This window comes from Xenopus tropicalis, chromosome 8 (genome assembly GCF_000004195.4).
Source record: "Xenopus tropicalis strain Nigerian chromosome 8, UCB_Xtro_10.0, whole genome shotgun sequence".
Taxonomy (NCBI): Eukaryota; Metazoa; Chordata; class Amphibia; order Anura; family Pipidae; genus Xenopus; species Xenopus tropicalis.
Genome location: NC_030684.2, coordinates 143,009,469 through 143,031,008, shown reverse-complemented (window position 1 = coordinate 143,031,008; position 21,540 = coordinate 143,009,469). Strand labels below are relative to the sequence as shown.

The 21,540-nt window shown below is 50.6% G+C and overlaps 1 protein-coding gene across 1 annotated transcript; it reads right to left on the bottom strand.

Annotated features, from left to right (window-relative positions):
• Positions 1–818: 818 nt before the first annotated feature.
• Positions 819–21,272, bottom strand: mex3a (mex-3 RNA binding family member A). The gene is made up of 2 exons (XM_031890722.1): positions 20,812–21,272; positions 819–5,436 (listed from the first exon to the last, which is right to left on the bottom strand). The coding sequence occupies exons 1-2, from the start codon at positions 21,131–21,133 to the stop codon at positions 4,358–4,360; spliced, it is 1,401 nt and encodes a 466-aa protein (XP_031746582.1). The 5' UTR covers positions 21,134–21,272; the 3' UTR covers positions 819–4,357.
• Positions 21,273–21,540: the final 268 nt, after the last annotated feature.

The window sequence follows — 21,540 nt, the reverse complement described above, 5'->3', positions numbered from 1 at the left end:
GCAACGTTGTGCCCACTGGTCAACCCCTTTAGTGGCAAATCAATGGATTCTATTGGCCTTTCCCATCTGAATAGGGATCATCACCAGGGGAGTCCCAATGGCCAACGTCTAGTCATCGTTGAGTTACGACCCCCCCCATTGGGGGTTTCAGTGCAGTAACAGTTTTTGGGGGGGACAGGCTTTGGAAATCCCTGGTGCATTCCGACGTCTGACATGATGTGTTGCACAAAATCACACTTTATATTGTAAAAACTCCTCCCATTGGCACTGCCAGGATCAGGCAATGCCTTCAATGAACTTGAATTAAGGGTCCCCTGATTGGGGTGTCCAACCCCGCCCCCTTGTCCCACAGTTTTAAATGAAAACCTAAGGACTAGCATGGACCAATGGATCACTGCCCCCAGTCAGACACCCCCAGTATATTGTCACCAATCACGGGCCTACTCTTGGCCCTCTTATCTACATTCATCTCCATAGAGTCAACATAGTCTCTTGTATATTGTACCGGAAGCAGCCGTCCGTTTCCTGAGTGGACGGCTCTCACCTCCACGCCTAGATTCCATTAAGTGTTTGTGGCGTCGAGAGGTAACACCCCCCCCCAATCTCAGGGCGAGTCCCCGAGACTGGGATGAACAGTAACAGACACTCCCAACTGCCCCTCATCCCTACTAGATTCACATATAATTCTGAAATGTACGGACACAAAAACGTGTCTCCCAGGCAAAGTCTTGAAGAGTCCTAAATATTAAGTGGTGATACGCAATGAGGCACGAGAGACCCCATTAAAGGTGCCTTATATATATATATTTATATATATGAGCTCAACTTGGCCAACGGAGCTTGCTCTCCACCGGCTTCCCTACTCTTCCCCATCACATGCTACTTCTTCACTACTCCATTTTCATTTTGGTTCATGGACGGCAAAGTTCTTACAAATCAACCACCCTTACAATAAATTAGTTCCCCGCTCCCGACCCCCAACAAATACTCTTCCCCCAAGCAAGCAAGCTGGCTCAGCGTTACAATGGGCTGCTTCTTATGATGGCCATAAGAACATTTTGGTTTCTCAAAGGTATATCTCTGTAACTGTGCGCATTTGGGGGGGTGATGGTGGTCGAAAAAAGCCAGTTTACCAAAGTTCAATGAATAATGCAGAAATCAAATCAATGCACTTGAAAGAGGCAACGTTATTGGCCAACCATTATTCCAATTACAATGCAGATAAGGTGGTACCCTTCTCTACGTAGATTGTTTGGCTGAAGAAGAACCAACATACAGAGCTGTCTTTAGTAGGAGGTCAAGTCCCCTTGTATAAAGGATGTCTATGTTGCTCTATGGCCCTTTAGCTGTGGCTGAAGTTCAACCACAGCCAAAGTGACCATGAGCGAGTGCTGGAAATTGCACTTCAACAAAGATAGGCAGGGGTGTAACTATAGAGGAAGAAGACCCTGTGGTTGCAGGGGGGGGCCAGAAGGATCCTAATTATAGAGCAATACATCTTGGTAGAACAGGTCAACCTTAGGAGTAACATCTAGTTACAACATTGAAGATCTGATGTTGGGCAACCCTGATGTTCCTACGCTCTCCCGTTGGCTCCTACGCTCTACTCTTGAGGCCCCCCTACAGAGACATGCCTATTTGGACCCTCTAAAGACAGCTCTGCACAATGCAATAATGTCTGATTAACATGGCTGGCTAAAATCTGTTGCCTTTGCAGAAGAGAAAGTTGAAGATCACTTTGAGGAAAAAGAGGGGCGCTGGGATAACCCCCCCTAACTCTTCCATGGAGAGGGCCACTGCGTCTGAGGGCTTTGTTACTTAGATAACTGCTTCAGTGCAAGGGTTACATTCCCACTAAAGACTTTCAGCGACAATTTCTAGAAGCCATTGGGTTGGTCAACCATCAGTCCCTATCATGACCTCCCAAACCTGTCCAAGCAGCCCCCCCAAAATCTGACCTCAAAAAAAAAAAAACATTTGAACTTAAGGTCCCTTTGTCTCAAGTAAATCGCTACATACAAATAAAATGAAACTCAAATACTGCTAAACTGTAACAAGGATGCTACATAGTGTGAAGCCTTTACAATGGAATCAAGGCATCTGGGCAAACTCTTCGTCCCACCACCCTTCTACATTTCAATTAGCCCCAAGAAGGGGGCTCCATAGTTGAGAAGAGCTTTTGAAGAATGGTGGGAATAATAGTCCCACCCCCTTTTTTTTTTTCCAAATTTGCTTCCACCCATAATTCACTGGCTAGGGCAGCAGGATTCAGCCTGGGCAAGGTGCTTTCAACGTGGGCTCCTTCCTCCTAGAACATCCGAGGTTCTGACCAGACTTCCTGGTAGGGATGAGGATGGCTGAGCCCGTCTTCATTGGAAAATGGCAACAAGATGTCTCTCAGTCCAGCATATTGACAACAGTCTCGATATCGAAACCGGAAACTGGATATTTGATGAAACCCCTCCCACCCATCCCAACAACCCCCGCCCACCATAAAAGATATTCCTCAACTTTTGTGGACACGTCTAGAGGGGGGATGTTCCAAAGTCACAAACTCATTTGGCCAGAGAGAGGGAAATGTAAAATATCCAGGAAGCACCAAAATAATGAAATAAATTAGAAATAAAAAATATTTTTTTTAAAAAAAAGTTTTTTCCCCAATTGGAATAAAGGGGAAAAAAAGGGTGAGGGTTATTGTGTCCATGGAACGGTCCTTAAATATCCCAAATCCTTGGTTAGACAGCCCGCCGTGTTATTGGACGACACCCCTTTGTGCACGGGGGAATGGGACGATCCCACAGTCCCGAAGTTCTAAAACATCTTCCCACAGGGCGGGACCAAGGGAAGCCGACGCCCACTAGACATTTGTAACTTTGGTCCAGCACATCTGCATTTTTTCGACATGAATTTTTTTTCTTTTTCTAGTAAAATGTTCTGGTCCGGCTTAACAGGAAGCAAAATAACTTTCGTATATTATTTTTTTTTTTACATTTTTTGTTTAATTCCGCATTTCAGGAGGAAGAGTTCGAAAGTCACAAGTGGAACGTTGACGGCATTGGTCAGCATCCCGCCCCCCCCTTCCCCGCCCCCTATCCCCACCCCAAAAAAATGCAATCAGTTGGTTGTGGAGGAGGAAGTCAAGCACGGGTGCCCCCCACTGCAGTGCACGGTAAAACCAAAAAGTCCGAGCCACGTAAAAAATAACGAAAAACAAAAAATTCCTACATGCACAAAAGTCCTGATTATTGGATTTTTTGTTTTTTTTTTTCCATTGTGGTCCTAGAATCCATGAGGATTTTTGTTTTTTTTGAGTATGAAACGTGACGTTGTAACCGCACGCGGTGGATATAGCTGCTTCGTACGTTTGAGTTTGAGGTAATCGTTGTGTCCTCATGTTGAAGGTTCCCAGAGATTGATAAACAGTTTGTGTTTTATTATTATTTTTTGATTTTTTTTTTTGCAATTATTGATGAAAAAAAACAAACAGATTCCTAGTATTTCATTAGCCAGGTAGTGATGAATGTAGGAAGATGAGGGCCGGCTGATGCCGGCGCCCAGAGACCTGAATTGAACCCTGAGTGCCCACCGTTTTGCCATCAGGAGAGGCAGACAATATCCACTTGGTATAGCCCTTCTGCCTTCTTGCCCTCTCGTCTTTCAGAGGGGCTCATCTCCAACTGTGCACCAAGAAACGTGACCGGAACGAGGCCAAGGCTGGCCTCACTTTTGTCTGCGGGAACCTCTAAAAATTGGTTGAGTTGAAGCCGATTCTGAACTTTTTGATTTATTTATTCTCTTTCCCTTGTCGACGCCGATAGAAAGTCCACTAAACCAACAACCGTAACACAAAAAAAAAAAAACCCCAGACAAAAACACAGAGGACTTGTTTTGGGAGACGGCAGCTACTAAAAAACGTTGGCGACCGGAGCGACTCCGTCTGATGTCCGACGGGCAAACCCGTCCTCCTTGGTACGTCCCTGAAGTTGGTTCTTCCCATGCTTCCATGAACTTTGCCAAAAACAGATACTTGAAAAAGCACAATTTTTTTCAATCGAAGACCTGGTTTTGTTTTTTTTAAGACAACGATATCCAGATCAACGGGTGGGCAAGACCGCAAAGTACGAGCGGGTCAAGCGAGAGTCCTCTAAATATCCAGTAAACAGCGGAGTGTTCAAGTCTTTGATACCCCCCCCTTGGCTTCGCCAAAATAAAAGTTCTGTCTTTGAAAGGACTTTGCCTCGGGGAAGGGGGCAATCCTTCCTCGTTTTTGAGATATTGTCTTTTTGACCTCTATGCACCAAGAGTCCACGTTACCCCACGCCCCTCCCACCCTCTCGCCCCCAACGTGTCTCTCTCTTTAAGAAAATATTCGGATGGCCTGAGTAGCAGACGCGTGGCACACTGGGCACTCGGGCTCGTTGCGTTCACAGATGCGTACGGCACATTCCATGCAGAAGAGGTTGTGCCCACAGGGCACCAGTGCAGCGGTGACTTCACTCTCAAAACACACCATGCACTCCCGGCTCCCAGAGATAGAGTTCCGGGTGGCGGTGAGCTTGGTAAAGCCTGGCAGAGCTTCCCCTTGGCTTCTCCTTTGCAGGGTGCTAAGGCTGTTTTCTGGTGATCGCTGGGTGGTGGTGGTGGTCTGCACGCTGCCGCTGCTGCCGGAACGTTGTTGCTTTGTAAAGATACCGGGGGCAGGGTTGGTGTTCTCCTGTCCCCCCCACATGGGACCCCCGGATTCCGGCACGCCGTAGTACACCTCTTGCTTGTAGTTGGGGAACAAATAGCCGTAGTTGAAGTCATTTTGATCGTTCAGCCTTGGGGTCTCATAGACGGGTTCCGGTGGGCAGTCTCCGATGCAGCCCAGGCTGTTCTGGCGGAAGGTGGAGAGGGGTTTGCACCCAGTGGCGGTTCCGTGCACCCTCCAGCTCTCGGGGTAGCGGCTTTCCATCCCGGAGTCGGGGCTGCTGGACAAGAAGTCGTTCTCGTTGTTGTATTCTAGGATCTTACCGGTGCGCACCGCGATGTGGGTCTCGATTTCCTCCCGCGCCCGCTCCACGTTGCCGGGGGCTCCGGTGATCTCAAACACGGGGTCCCTGTCCCGACTCGGGGTGATTATGTAAGTATTCGTCTGCTGCTGAATCCTTTTGATGGTGGCTCCTTTGGGTCCCACCACTAAGCCGACCACCCTGTAAGGGACTCGTACCCGGATGGTCACTTGCCCGGGGAGGGTGGGGGCACTGCCGAATGCCGTGCCGGCCTTGTTACGGGATGCCCGGATCATGGAGAAGTGCTCAGCGGCGGAAATAATCTCACGTCGGGCCATCGCCACATCCTCCCTGCGACCAGTCACCATGAACACTGGCTCTTCGCCCCGCACCGGCGTCTTGATGTACGTGTTCGTTTTGGCTCGTAGCGCTTTGATCTTGCAACCTGGGAACAGAAAGAGAAGAACCAGTCAGGAACTCAATTCCGACGCACCGAGGGGCTCATTTACATGGATTTGCCCACAATGCACCACAGTGCCTTCATTCTATTATTTGCTCTTTGTATTGGTCAAAGGGGAATTCCACATAATGAAAGAAAAGGCAATTCTGACCTAAGGGATGATCATGGGACCCAAAAATGCACCCCCCCCCCCAAAATTTATTAGCCAACACCCCTTAAGCCAGTAAGAAAATATATTCAGAACATTGCATTAACCCCAGATATGCCCGTAAGATCACTGCAGAAAATGGAGTCAGAGTATTGTATTAACCTCACACATGCCAGTAAGATCACCGCAAAAAAATAGACAATGAGCACTGAATTAACCCCAAACTTGCTAGTAGGATCGCAGAAGACAACGGATCCAGAGCATTACATTAACCCAGGGCCGGAACTAGGGGTAGGCCGAAGAGGCAGCTGCCTAGGGCGCAACGATTGAGGGGCGCCAGGCAGGAGCCTCTCCTGCCTACCCCTAGTGCTACTTTGTCATTGCCTCCGCCGCTTGTCATTAGCGGCGGAGGCAATGACCGATCTAATCGCGGGGAGGTGGGCGGAGTTGGCCGACCGGGTTGCCTAGGGCGCCCGGTCAGCTTGGCCCGCCCCTGCATTAACCCCAAACACACTAGTATGCTTAATGCAGAAAAATGGTATCAGAGGACTGCATTAACCCTAAACATATCAGAGATATTCCCCTGTACTAAGCACAATTCAGCAGGAACAGCCCCCTAAGTTTGCCCATAGCCTGTACAGAGAGATACCATAAAACTATGGCACATAGGGATTCCCCTGTACTAAGCACAATTCAGCAGGAACAGCCCCCTAAGTTTGCTCATAGCCTGTACAGAGAGATACCATAAAACTATGGCACATAGGGATTCCCCTGTACTAAGCCCAATTCAGCAGGAACAGCCCCCTAAGTTTGCTCATAGCCTGTACAGAGAGATACCATAAAACTATGGCACATAGGGATTCCCCTGTACTAAGCACAATTCAGCAGGAACAGCCCCCTAAGTTTGCTCATAGCCTGTACAGAGAGATACCATAAAACTATGGCACATAGGGATTCCCCTGTACTAAGCCCAATTCAGCAGGAACAGCCCCCTAAGTTTGCTCATAGCCTGTACAGAGAGATACCATAAAACTATGGCACATAGGGATTCCCCTGTACTAAGCACAATTCAGCAGGAACAGCCCCCTAAGTTTGCTCATAGCCTGTACAGAGAGATACCATAAAACTATGGCACATAGGGATTCCCCTGTACTAAGCACAATTCAGCAGGAACAGCCCCATATGTTTGCTCATGGGCCACAGGAGGTGCAGGGAGTCTGTGACTCAAACAGTGGGTGGGACTAGACTCTGATGGAAACTTACAGAGGGAAGGGGCAGTGGGTGGGACTTAAACACTCATGACCGCTACAGGGGGAGGGGCAGAGAGTCCATAAGTGGGTGGGACTATAACACTCTGATGGAAGCCTACAGGGGGAGGGGCAGAGAGTCTGTAACTCAAGCAGTGGGTGGGACTAGAACCCTCTGATGGCAGCCTACAGGGGGTGGGGCAGTGAATCTGTAACTCAAACAGTGGGTGGGACTAGAACCCTCTGATGGCAGCCTACAGGGGGTGGGGCAGTGAATCTGTAACTCAAACAGTGGGTGGGACTAGAACCCTCTGATGGCAGCCTACAGGGGGTGGGGCAGTGAATCTGTAACTCAAACAGTGGGTGGGACTAGAACCCTCTGATGGCAGCCTACAGGGGGTGGGGCAGTGAATCTGTAACTCAAGCAGTGGGTGGGACTAGAACCCTCTGATGGCAGCCTACAGGGGGTGGGGCAGTGAATCTGTAACTCAAGCAGTGGGTGGGACTAGAACCCTCTGATGGCAGCCTACAGGGGGTGGGGCAGTGAATCTGTAACTCAAACAGTGGGTGGGACTAGAACCCTCTGATGGCAGCCTACAGAGAAAGGATAACTCCATTATTCTGTCTGTATGGGCCTGACATATAACACTGCATATGTGTTAGACTGGCTTTTAAAGGACAAGTAACACCCAAAACTAACAGGGCTTTAAACAGATTTAAATTGATAATACCGGGAACTCATTCTAGCTAAACCCAAGCATTTGCTTCAGTTCTTTAGCGGCAGCGGAGGCCCCGGGGCCACAGGGCCCACATGTCCATAGTAAATAACCTGGGGTGAAACATCTTATCTGCAGTCGTGGGACAAAGAGATGGAGCCACGGGGAGGAGAGCAGCCCAGGCACCCTTTCCTTTCCAGGTTGCCATAGGATACAGCAATGGGTTTCTTTGCTGAACCAGGTTCTGGCAGAACCCGAAGCAGAGTTGGGCCGGATTGAGATGCTTCTGACTTCTACTACTGACTCCATTTGGCAGAGAGAGGGTTAACAGCAGAATAGGTGAGTGCCCATGAACCCTGCCCACAGGGGGGGCTATTAATCCCCTCCCCTTGGCCAGAGAGTGCCTGGATGTGGAACAAAGAGTACATTGTCCGGCCGCTCACACACCAGATCGGGTTTAACAGCACGGAGAGGTCTCACTGCAAGGTGACAGCGCCCCCCGCCTGCAGTCGTGGGCACCCCCCCAATACCCCATTCATGGGGGGCTTAGAAACCTGCACTAAAGGGGAAGTTCACCTTGAAATTAACTTTGCAATTGGTCATCATTTTTTATTCTTTATGGTTTTTCAGTTATTTAGCTTTTTGTTCAGCAGCTCTCCAGTTTGGTATTTTAGCAGCTATCTGGTTGCTAGGGTCTTTTTTACGCTAGCAACAAGGCAGTGGACACAGGAATATGAATAGGGGAGGGACTGACTAGAAAGATATGGAATAAAAAGTAACAATAACAATAAAACTGGAGCCTCACAGAGCAATAGGGTTTGGCTGCCGGGGTCAGTGACCCCCATTTGAAAGCTGGAAAGAATTGGAAGAAAAAGGCAAATATAACAAATAAATAATGAAGACCAATTGCAAAGTTGCTAGAAATAGGACATTTTATTACATACTAAAAGTTAGCTTAAAGGTGAACCACCCCTTATAAAGAAAAAACAGGCTCCTCCTCCCATGGGTCACATGGTATAAGCGAATCAGTGAGGGTAAATCCCCCCCATGGATGAGGCACAGCTCCATGCCCTCACATTGCTGATATCATTCCCCCGGCACTCAGGCAGCAAAAGGTTTCCTACCAGTCATGTGACTTTTGGGCTTTTCCTTCCTGACAATAAACGGCAGTTGAGTCATGATTTGTGGCAAAGTTCCCAGCACCTGTTTGCCTGTGACTGATGTTTTTACTGAACAAGGCCATTAGATCAGGGCTAGACTGTAAGCTTCTTGGGCCAGTGTATCCAATATACTACTAGTCTGTAAGGGGGTGCACCTCAAATTTTACCACTAGCTCTTTGGGACAGGGTCTCCCATTATACCACTAGAGTGTAAGCTCCTTGGGGCAGGGTCTCCCATTATACCACTAGAGTTTAAGCTCCTTGGGGCAGGGCCTCCCATTATACCACTAGAGTGTAAGCTCCTTGGGACAGGGTCTCCCATTATACCACTAGAGTGTAAGCTCCTTGGGGCAGGGTCTCCCATTATACCACTAGAGTGTAAGCTCCTTGGGGCAGGGCCTCCCATTATACCACTAGAGTGTAAGCTCCTTGGGGCAGGGTCTCCCATTATACCACTAGAGTGTAAGCTCCTTGGGGCAGGGTCTCCCATTATACCACTAGAGTGTAAGCTCCTTGGGGCAGGGTCTCCCATTATACCACTAGAGTGTAAGCTCCTTGGGGCAGGGTCTCCCATTATACCACTAGAGTGTAAGCTCCTTGGGACAGGGCCTCCCATTATACCACTAGAGTGTAAGCTCCTTGGGGCAGGGCCTCCCATTATACCACTAGAGTGTAAGCTCCTTGGGACAGGGCCTCCCATTATACCACTAGAGTGTAAGCTCCTTGGGGCAGGGCCTCCCATTATACCACTAGAGTGTAAGCTCCTTGGGGCAGGGTCTCCCATTATACCACTAGAGTGTAAGCTCCTTGGGGCAGGGCCTTCCATTATACCACTAGAGTGTAAGCTCCTTTGCTGAAGAGTGTCTCATTATCCCACTGGATTATAAGATCCATTTAAAACAGAGATAGCTTTTATATCAACCCCCAAACGGAGTGCTAGCTCTTTTCTGCCACATCTCTCATTCCATGATTTATAATCACATGATTTACTGCAATGCACCCCCCCCTGCAAAATCCTCGGTAAAAAGAATAACACAGCGACCAGAACGGCCCTGTTGGGTTTATTTAATGGTTAAATGATTCCCTTTTCTCTGTAATAATAAAACAGTACCTGTACTTGATCCCAACTAAGATATAATTACCCCTTATTGGGGGCAGAACAGCCCTATTGGGTTTATTTAATGGTTAAATGATTCCCTTTTCTCTGTAATAATAAAACAGTACCTGTACTTGATCCCAACTAAGATATAATTACCCCTTATTGGGGCAGAACAGCCCTATTGGGTTTATTTCATGGTTAAATGATTCCCTTTTCTCTGTAATAATAAAACAGTACCTGTACTTGATCCCAACTAAGATATAATTACCCCTTATTGGGGCAGAACAGCCCTATTGGGTTTAATTCATGGTTAAATGATTCCCTTTTCTCTGTAATAATAAAACAGTACCTGTACTTGATCCCAACTAAGATATAATTACCCCTTATTGGGGCAGAACAGCCCTATTGGGTTTAATTCATGGTTAAATGATTCCCTTTTCTCTGTAATAATAAAACAGTACCTATACTTGATCCCAACTAAGATATAATTACCCCTTATTGGGGCAGAACAGCCCTGTTGGGTTTATTTAATGGTTAAATGATTCCCTTTTCTCTGTAATAATAAAACAGTACCTATACTTGATCCCAACTAAGATATAATTACCCCTTATTGGGGCAGAACAGCCCTATTGGGTTTAATTCATGGTTAAATGATTCCCTTTTCTCTGTAATAATAAAACAGTACCTATACTTGATCCCAACTAAGATATAATTACCCCTTATTGGGGCAGAACAGCCCTATTGGGTTTATTTAATGGTTAAATGATTCCCTTTTCTCTGTAATAATAAAACAGTACCTGTACTTGATCCCAACTAAGATATAATTACCCCTTATTGGGGCAGAACAGCCCTATTGGGTTTATTTAATGGTTAAATGATTCCCTTTTCTCTGTAATAATAAAACAGTACCTGTACTTGATCCCAACTAAGATATAATTACCCCTTATTGGGGGCAGAACAGCCCTATTGGGTTTATTTCATGGTTAAATGATTCCCCTTTCTCTGTAATAATAAAACAGTACCTGTACTTGATCCCAACTAAGATATAATTACCCCTTATTGGGGCAGAACAGCCCTATTGGGTTTATTTAATGGTTAAATGATTCCCTTTTCTCTGTAATAATAAAACAGTACCTGTACTTGATCCCAACTAAGATATAATTACCCCTTATTGGGGCAGAACAGCCCTATTCGGTTTATTTAGTGTTTATATTATTTCTAGCAGATCCAAATTACAGAATGACCTCTTATCTGGAAAACCCCAGGTCCCGAGCATTCTGCATAACAGGTCCCATACCTGTATCTAATAAACTAAATATCTAATATATATATAATACAATTCCAAGTCTGGTCTCTTTGTTGCACCATTTTGGGGTCCTGGTTCCGTAGTCGGTGGGTTTCCGGCATCGGATTGGTGGGAAAGGCGAGAGTTTTAGACTGATAAGCCCCGGCCCGGGCCACTAAGGAGTTAACTCTAATGGACTGTGGGTCTCACTTGCTGCAAGGAGGTTGTAATAATCCCTTCTGAAAAGGCCCCATTCTCTCGGGGAGGGGGCGCGGGGGGCACGGACCTCTCACAAAAGGCTTTCTCAGATTCTTGTTCTAAAGCTGTGAGCCGGGACTGGACGGGGGGCTTCTTCGTACTCCTTTCTATACATCGGCCCCTCGGGAAAAAGGACGTCCCTGGGCGCTCAGATATATTCCCTAAAAACTTGGGAGCCGGAGATAAAAGGGGGGGGGGGCTCTCTAATTCTGTTTTAGAAGGTTTCCCCCAACCTACGTGATGGTACTTTCCAAAAATCAGCCCCGAAATATCAAGTGCTAATGAGAAAGACGGGCCAGAGTTGCTCCACGTAGGGTTAAAAGGGCCCATCGTGCTGCTCCGCGTGATTGGCAGATTTGACGGACAGGTTTTATTGAGTGTATGTGGACGCGGGAAAGAAATAAAAAACGCCCCTGAATAAGTATGGAACGCACAAAGTCATTCCATGGAAAGGGGTAAGGGAGGCCTCTTGGTTCAACCCAAAAATATTGTAGGCGATTGGGTCAAATCCTTACACCATGGTGAGCGAATGTGTTTAGGGGGTCGATTGAAGAGGGGACGATTGTAAAGTGAGGAATTTGTGGGGTGTCTGTAAAGGAGGCTTTGGGGGGACCTTCCTATTGCCTACAGACTTATATCCTTCTGTATTTTTATTAACCGGGGGGGACTTGGTCGGTCCCCCAACCCCGCGCCAAATGTCTGGTACGGAACGAAGGACGGGGACGGAGGGGGATTTGGAAGCCTCAAGTTGACAGATGCAGAGAGTCGGAGATGGAGAGAGGAGGCTCCTCGTCTTGTTGCTAAATGCTAAAATTGGCCTAATGCGGGCTTGGACCCCGGCCAAGGGGAGATCAACAAGAGGCGGATTCTGAGGGGAATAAGACGAGAATGGGTGGGGTTCTCCATTAGAGAAAAAAAACGCTTATTACCTCCTGTCCCGTTCCTTTGGGAATCTAAACCTACTCCTGTCTCTCGTCTCTCGTCCCTCACCTCCTTCCTCCTCCTCCTCCTCTGGTGCTGGTGGGTAACTGCCTCTTGTATTTGGGCACATGGCCTGGTCCTCTCAGAGGGATTCCCTTTGTCTCTAACTATCAGCGCCTCTCTGGCTCGGTAACCTAATCTCCTCGTACTCCCCAATGACTTGGGAAAGACAAAAAAAGATAAATAAAGAGAAGGCAAGTCCAACAACGGGAAGGGTCCCTTTCAGCAGGAGGGTGGGTTTCAAGTATCACCATGACCCGCAGCAGTTTTATTTATTTTTTTTTAACGAATATTGCCCCAAATCTCGAGGGAGCGTTTGAGGAACTTTCCAATCAACCTCCACGAGGCAAAATCAAAGAGAAGATAAAAGAGGCAGAGGAGGCCCAAGGGTGGAATGAGTTGGGCACAGTCTCCGGGGCTGGAGAGATGGCACGGGCCCAAGTAACCATACACCAACCGGCGAGGGCCCCGAGTCCAGCTGACCACGCTTCTCATATGGCAACACATGACACACCCACCATATGTCCTACCTACCCGCCCCCCCTGGTTGCACACAAAGCCTTTATGGAAAGGTGGGATAAGTCAAAGAATTAAGGTGGCCATACACGTCAAGGCGAGCAGGTCTTCTCCCGACATCCCCACCTACGGGTGGGTAATATTGGGGGAATTTAAGCTAATTCAGTCGATGGCCTGGGGCCAAACAATGGAATTAGAGAGCCGGGATAGGCGCAGTCGGTTCGGGGATCGCATCAACGAGCCGATGCGGTCCCCGATCCAACCAAATTTTTTAACCCGCCCAGTCAGTCGGGCAGGCCTGTCGTTAGTGCCCCTACATGGGTCAATTAGCTGCCCAATCAGTCTAAAGGTCCCCATACACCTTAACATCCGCTCACTTGGCAATGTCACCAAGCGAGCAGATCTTCTCCTGATATCCCCACCTACGGGTGGGCGATATCGGGAGAATCAAGGCTAATTGGATCGTTAGGCCCTGGGGCCAAACGATCGAATTATAATGACGGGCATAGGCAAAGTCGGTCCGGGGACCGCATCAACGAGCCGTTGAGGTCCCTGATCCGATTTTCTAACCTGCCCGATCGATATCTGCACAATTTCAGGCCAGATATCGGTCGGACAGGTCCGTCGGTAGTGCCCATACATGGGCCGATTAGCTGCCGAATCTGTCTAAGGGACCAATATCGGCAGCTACAATCGGCCTGTGTATGGGGACCTTTAGGCATCTCCAACTTATCCCAATTGGCTTCTCAGAACAAGGGGGCGCATCTGTGACATCTGAGGCCATTGGATGGGGGACACAACCCTCAGAGTTGATCGGCAGCTATTGGGGGCCCTATAATAAGTGGGGGGCTTAGGGTCCCCGTATGTTAGTGAATCATTCTCATGGATCGGCAGCTATTGGGGGTTACAATTGTGGGCCCTATAATAAGTGGGGGGCTTAGGGTCCCCGTATATTAGTGAATCATTCTCATGGATCGGCAGCTATTGGGGGTTACAGTTGTGGGCCCAAATAATAAGTGGGGGGCTTAGGGTCCCCGTATGTCAGTGAATCATTCTCATGGATCAGCAGCTATTGGGGGTTACAATTGTGGGCACCCAATAATAAGTGGGGGCTTAGGGTCCCCGTATGTCAGTGAATCATTCTCATGGATCGGCAGCTATTGGGGGTTACAATTGTGGGCACCCAATAATAAGTGGGGGTTCAGGGTCTTCCATATGCAAATGAGGATATGGAAGGGTTAAAGAAAAGTTTTCAACTTCCGTGTTTATGGGACAAAAAGTCACGTGACTGAAAAAGGCCGAATCCCGAATTGGAAGCATCACTAATATTAGCGGGAGCAGACATATTGCTTCCCTTGTCATGGGGTAGTCACATGTAACACATTCTCCAATGAAACGCCGCCGTCCAGAGGCACGAGAACTGCCCCAAAAAAGGCAAAAGCCCCCCCTCCGCTCTCCAAGCACAAATGATCTCAGGCAAAGGTGAAAAAGCACTAAATGATCTTTGTTGTACATAATCAGTTAAAGGGAAACTTAAACCAAAAGCAGTTTTTTCGTATAATGAAAAAACACGGAATTCCCAGCAAGTCCCCAATGGGCGTTCGTTAAAAATGATGAATGATTTGAAAGTTCTGTGTAAATGTCATTGCGACTGCAGCTCCGTGTGTCTGGCCATTTGTATTCCTGCTGGGACCGAGGAAACAATGTAACAGCAAAGGAGAAATGTGTTTCGCAACATTGTTTCCAACGGTCAGAGGAGCAGAAAAATGGCTGCTCTCCGTAGCAATTACATTCGCACACAACTCTAAAGTCTTTAAGAATCTTTAATGAATGTATATTGGGAAGTTGCTGGGAATTCGTTTTTCTTTCATTATGCAAAAAAAAAAAAACGGTTTGGGTGGAGTTCCCCTTTAACTGGATTCTTTTGTGAAGAATAACAGCGAATAATGCGGCCCCTGTGTATACCAGTGTAGGGCCACACATCCCTCATGGCGGGGGCAGTTTAGGACTATATCTGGCAACAAATACTTTGTACCAATGACTGCCGTATCCCTATTAGCACCGCACTCTACGGTCCCAGTTGCCACACCCCCATCGCTTGAACCGAAATTTAATTAAAAAAATTAGATGGTTTGCCCCATGGGAGGGGGGGGGGTCATTCACCCACACAAGGCGGCACTCGGAACTGCTGGGTAATATTTGACTTTCTACCCATAATTCCCCCGGGGCACCTGTCGAGCACGATAATGATTGAATCTATATAAACGATGAACCCCCACTTCTTTTTAGACTTGTCTGGGGGTTCAAGGGGTTAACATTAACCCGTAAGCTCCGCGGGGGCAGGAACTAACGGAAAACGCCAGACGGCGCTACGGTATATGTCGGCGCTGTATGAATGAAGGATAAACGTCCCTCGTGGGCATCTTGGAGACTGAGAATACAAAGGGATTATTGAAAGAGACCCCAATACTGAGCCCCCCGCTACAGAGGCAGTGGTGGGTACTCAGCGGCGAAGCGATCCAATTGGTGCTCTGCATTCCACCCACTTGCTGCAGCGCTAAACGAGTTAACCAAAACTGCAGCGAGCGTCACGCCTTCCCGTTACCAGCACCTCGGGCCGGCGCTAAGCGTGCCGTGTGTTTACCAACACTGCGCCTGCTCGAAAAAAAAAATACCGCGTGAGGCTCCCACTCTGCCAGCGGCGGCCCGTCACGCCCCGCAAAGCCGCCGCCCATTCCATGCACCAATAAAATCAGGAAGATGACAGAAGGCAGGCAACGGCTCCCAGATTTATAAGAGGGGCTGCGGAGGTGCAGACGCAGTGCCCGCTGGTGTGTGTGCGTTTGTACATGTGTGCGCGTTTGTACACGTGTGTGCCCGACAAGAAAGGCCCTTAGAACAGGGAAAAGTTTTGTGTTTAGATTGGCAGCTCTGCGGGCCGGCAGCTCCCTCTGAAACAGCCAAGGTGGCATGGGATTCCGGGCACGTCCTACGAAACTGGTGCCACCCCGGATTCCTAGAAAGAGCTTTGTGTGTTGCCGGAGTGGTTCCGCGCCTCCAAGCGCTCGCACAATACCCTCCCCAGCTCTGGGGTAACAGAGAAGGGGGGGACGTTAATGGAAATGCCCAAGCTGTGACCCCGTTAGTTTTTGTGCAACTACAACTCCCCCCCCCCATGACAAGCAGTGATGGATCGAACTATTGTTACACAATACCGTATACGCCTTTTGCACTCGATTTGCCCCCCACCCCAATTCCGACAACCCCCCCCCAGCCCTTCCATCAATATTACATTAAAATCTCTTTTTAAAAATACCCCCTTGCCCTTAATATAGAAATGATCATTTAGGATTAATGGGGGCAGAAGATGCCCGCGTCACGCCCACCTTTTCCCAAATCAGCGCGCTGCCCGCTAGGCTGGCACATAGGTGCCAATTCCACATTCAATAACATGTTAAACGCGGCCAATTCTTTCCTTTTTATCGTTCGGGGGGGTCGGAATGGATTTTTTTGTCTCCGGATCTGACCCTGTGCCTTGCAGTCTTTGTACAGCGGGCACGCTCCGGAGCAGACAGTAAAACAGAGCGCCACACCCCCCAACAACTATTATTGCAACAACATGCGCATCTCTGCCTCGCGCCAGCGCCGAAGGATACGGCCACCATTGCTCCCGCGCCAGCTTGGTGCCCGCAAAATCCCAATTGCCCTGGGTCATTCTATTCATTGGCAAAAACAAAAAAAAGACCAAACAAATTCCTATTTTAAGTAAATCAATAAGGCTTGGGGGGGGGGGCTTGTCTCCCCAAAAACCTGCGGCTTTTGCCCAGCAGCCAATGAGTTAACCCCCCCCCTTGGCACTGGGCTGACGCCGCACTGTTGCACTTGAGAAATAATTGGGGGAACGAGATAATTTACGGTCCCCTCTCCAAACCCTGCGGATTCGCTTCTGCGCCAAAACCGCCCCCCTCCCCCTCGCCCCAAGCCGACGGGGAAGGGGGTTAATATCCCCTTTAATCCTGCACATTTCTTATACAATTTCAAATATTTTACATTTGTTTATATATAAAAACAAAAAAGCAAATGGAACAGTTGTAGGAAGGGGTGAGTTTGGGAGATTTGGATAATAATAATGATGATAATAATAATATTATGTGGGCGGTTGGGCAGGAGAGGGGGGGCTGGGGGGGCAGGTACGGAGGGTCGGTGTTTGTTGTTGCAGACAAAAGCGCAGGCAGAGGGGCTGTGCATGCCACATGGTGTAGGTAAAGTCTGTTCTACACAAAGAACCCTGCAAACATCACTTCCTGCACTGAGACATGCGGCGGCTGCAGCCTCTTGTTCCACGCTAACAACACACAGACACACACAGGTAGCTGCCGACCAATCCCAGCGCACACACAAACCCCCCCCGCCACCACCACTGTCTGGCCCCCCAGCCGGCCCCCCTCGCCACAATGCTGGATAATGGAACAAGTCTGTGCCGTCTAACACCCCAATGCATTCATCCTACAGACGCGCCCCCCAAACACTTATCCAAAAGGCACGTTGCCTCCGCAGGATTCCAAACAAACCCCAGCAGAACAGCCCCAGCGCATAATAAACCCCCCCAAAGTGGGCGCCCCATACCCAGGGGGGCTTTTAGCGCATCGAAGTCCCTTTATTCTGCTCAAAACGCGTCGGGCACAGACCCTCTTTCTTCCCGAGCAATGCCAATCACACCCCTCTATCTGGGATTCCATACACATCCCCTGCCCAAGCGGAGTCTCCACAGACAGTTAGAGACGGAGGGGGGGCAGCGGGGGTATCTTTTATCCGACGGGGGGGGGGGATATGACTTGTATTTACAAAGAGCCCGTAACAATGCGCGCCGCACGTGTCGGACGGAACAAAGACTCAACTTGACAGGTCATGTGGGCAATAATTCAAGTTTATTTGGTGCTGCCTCGTAGGGTCCTACAACCTGACCCCCCCCCCACCCCAATAATAGCCCCTTCTTTTGATTCCATAGGTGGGTGGGGAAATCTCTCCCCACTCAGCAGCAAAGGAATTGGAGGGGGGCAGCCCCCCAATTTGGAGTGTGTCACACAGAAGGGATACTGAGCCCCAAGGGGTTTGTTTGGGGGGGGGGAGACAAGCTGCCAAAAAAAAAAAAGGGGGCATCACCAGCAATGGAAGGGGCAGGCAGCCCCCCCGCAGAGAATCATCCCCCCCCCCCACTTTTTGCTCTTAAAAGGGTCCCTACACGGTGCCAACCTTGCACGTTGCCATAGGCCCCGGTGGCACCGCAGGTTTGAATGTATCCATGGCGCCCCCACACCTCCCGGGAAGGGTGCCCTCCCATCTCCTGGGGTGCCTGACCCACCGAGGGCTGCAGGGGGTAACTGGGGGGGTTATGGGCAGCCGGAGCCTTGGCATTACGGGCAGCCATTTGGGAAAACGTGGTCGCCTTTGTATTGCTCACACACCCCCCAAACTTCCCAAACCTTGCAATGTGGAGAATGGGGCCCTCCTGCCCTCAAACTCCACTATCAGGGGCCACATGAATACTCTTCCTTACCCCCCCATTATTTTAATATTTATCCCAGACTGGCGGCTCCGGAGAGTTTACCTGGAGGTCACCGTTGGCGCTTAGGATTTAAGGTGGAAGAGTCGTAGCGCTACTTCCATTGTGTTTCCCTTTAGAGTGCAAGCTCTGTGGGTCACGGTTTGCACGACGGCAGGACCAATACATTAGAGGTAATTAGATAACCTATTGGCAGCCCTTTGGACCCGACCGGAGCTCGCCGAACAAAGCCGTCCATCCCACGGGAGTTGGGTTACCAAAAAGCACATTTTTCTATACAAATATGAGGGGGGGGCTATTGGCAGGTATATTAGTGCCCCCCCAGAACCCCTCATGGCAGAGCCAGGACAGAGCCCACAGACTGAGGGGAAAGTGGGTGTGGTATCCATTTTTTTTGTGAACCGACTCCAACTCGCAGAATCATTCGAGCAGAGAACAAAGCCGAATTGCGAGCGGAGACACAACCAACTAAGTGCCCCAAGTCCTGCTGCCGAGTCACATGATAACTTCCAGGGTCCTACAGACCCCCTAGCCCCCCATCCTACGGACCCCCCAGCCCAAACAAAGAGAAGCACCTCAACCTCCTCCCTCTCTGCAATTGCCTAATAACAATCGCCCCCCTATACCGGAGCGGGGCACGGGGGCAGACAATAAGTGGCGCATATGTTCCTATGTCGGTGGGCACACAGGGCGCCACGCAGCCGGCCCCGAGCCAGCAGGCAGCAGAAGTAGCCGCTATTGTGCTCCCAGCATTGTATCCTCACATAAACTTTTGTATCTGCTGCTACATCTGCCCAAAGAGCCAGACAAAGGGAGGCAGACTCGCTGCTAGACACAAACCCCTTGCAGAGCCGTCAAGGAATTCAAGGGAACACACGAACCCCAGCCACCCCAAAACGCTCATAATCATTCAAATGCATAACTGTTCATTAACCCCCCAATGGTTCAATTCAAAGCAAAGCCCCCAAAAAGCAGCGGCGGCGGCGCTCCCCCCTCCCCGGGAACACAAAGGGATTGGCACATGTGATATTTGTCAGATCCCTGCATCTCCCTTCAGCAGCATCACTGGGGGGTGTGTGTGACAAAGTCCCATCAGCCCAAACAAAAGGACTCGGGCCCCGGGAATGGGGATAGGGGGTCCGGATAAGGGGGTCAGCGGTGCGGCCAGCAGGGGGGCTGAAGTTTCAGCACTTGGGATCCCCCAGTCTGGTTCCTTTGTTTGGGAGAAGAAAGGGGGTGAGATGCAGAGACAGCACAAAATGTCAGCCCCACTGGCGAGCAGGGGAAGGGGGCAAGAAGGGAGCAGAGCTGGGGAAGGGGGCAAGAAGGGAGCAGAGCTGGGGAAGGGGGCAAGAAGGGAGCAGAGCTGGGGAAGGGGGCAAGAAGGGAGCAGAGCTGGGGAAGGGCAGGGGGCAACAAGGGGGTGGGAAGGGAGTAGAGCTGGGGAAGGGCAGGGGCAACAAGGGGGTGAGAAGGGAGCAGAGCTGGGGAAGGGCAGGGGGCAAGAAGGGAGCAGAGCAGAGAGCAGGGGAAGTAAATGGAGCAGAGTAGGGAGCAGGGGAAGAGTTTGGAGCAGAGCAGGGGCAGAGAGGGAGTAGGGGAAGTAAAGGAATCAGAGCAGGGAGTAGGAGCAGAGCCTGGAGTAGGGCAGGGAGTAGGGCAGGGAGTAGGAGCAGAGCCTGGAGTAGGGCAGGGAGTAGGGGCAGCGCAGGGAGTAGGAGCAGCGCAGGGGGTAGGGGCAGCGCAGGGGGTAGGGGCAGCGCAGGGGGTAGGGGCAGCGCAGGGGGTAGGGGCAGCGCAGGGGGTAGGGGCAGCGCAGGGGGTAGGGGCAGCGCAGGGGGTAGGGGCAGCGCAGGGGGTAGGGGCAGCGCAGGGGGTAGGGGCAGCGCAGGGGGTAGGGGCAGCGCAGGGGGTAGGGGCAGCGCAGGGTAAGAAGGAGTTTGAGGGGAGAGGATAAGAATGCCCCAATGTTGCAGGAAATGGGCAGAGCTGTGGGTGCAGGGATAGGGCACACTGGCACTGCCCCCCCTCCCCACAGGTGCATGGCACAGACCATGGGGCCCCCCAATTACCTTACTTGCCCCCAGTCAGCACAGAGCATGGGCCCCCAAGTTACCTTGTCTCCCCACAGGCACCATGGGGGCCCCCAGTTAGCAGACACCATGGCCCCCCAGTTAGACACCATGGGGCCCCCCAGTTAGCAGACACCATGGGGCCCCCCAGTTAGACACCATGGCCCCCCAGTTAGCAGACACCATGGGGCCCCCCAGTTAGACACCATGGGGCCCCCCAGTTAGACACCATGCCCCCCCCCAGTGAGACCCCATGGCCCCCCAGTTAGACACCATGGCCCCCCCCCAGTGAGACCCCATGGGCCCCCCACTTACCTTGCCTCCCCACAATCTCAGCCACGTGTTCCGAGCTGGGCACCGGGACGCACTCGGTGGTGTTGGAACTCTTGAGCCGCAGCTCTGCCTCCTTGTACAGGGCGCACAACTTGCTCTCGCCCTTGTGGGGCTGCCCGGAGCCGCTGCTGCTGCCGCTGCTGTTATTGTTGTTACTGTCCTCCTCGCTCTCCCCCAGTCCCAGCAGGCACAGTTGGTCCAACGCGATCTGCAGCGCCCTGTCATCCTCCAGCACCCTGTCCTTGCCCAGCTCTGCCATCACCCCATTCCGCTCCATCATCCCTGATACCACCAGGCTAGGCATGGCTAACAAAAGACTAGGGAACAAAGAAGGGGTAAGAAAGACAGAAGCAGAGGAGAGAGAGAGGGAGAGAGGGAGAGAGAGAGAGGGGGGGGGCCGCACTCCTCCTCTGCCCGCCCCCTCCTGCCTGGCCACTCCCCCAAGCCGCCTGTGTAACACGATCCCCACACAGAGCCCAGGCCCCCTGGCCACGCCCGGCGAGCAGGGAGAGGCTGGACCAGCCGGCGTGCAGGCAAACTCTTTTGTTTTAGTCAGCCAGCCTGTGTCTGAGTGCCGGGCCCGGGGCATGATGGGAATTGTAGTTCCGGCCGCCTCCTTCCCGCCTGCTGCCCTCTGACTGGCTGCGGAGAGGCGGGGGCGGGGCTTGTCTGCTGCTTTGGGAGACGCTTCAGGCAGACGCTATAGGCAGG

Excerpts from the sequence above, each read along its gene's own strand:
- mex3a (XM_031890722.1), bottom strand. The coding sequence starts at position 21,133 with ATGCCTAGCCTGGTGGTATCAGGGATGATGGAGCGGAATGGGGTGATG. Across the intron at positions 5,437-20,811 it reads TGAGATTGTGGGGAGGCAAG|GTTGCAAGATCAAAGCGCTA; the intron begins GTAAGTGGGGGG and ends TTCTGTTCCCAG.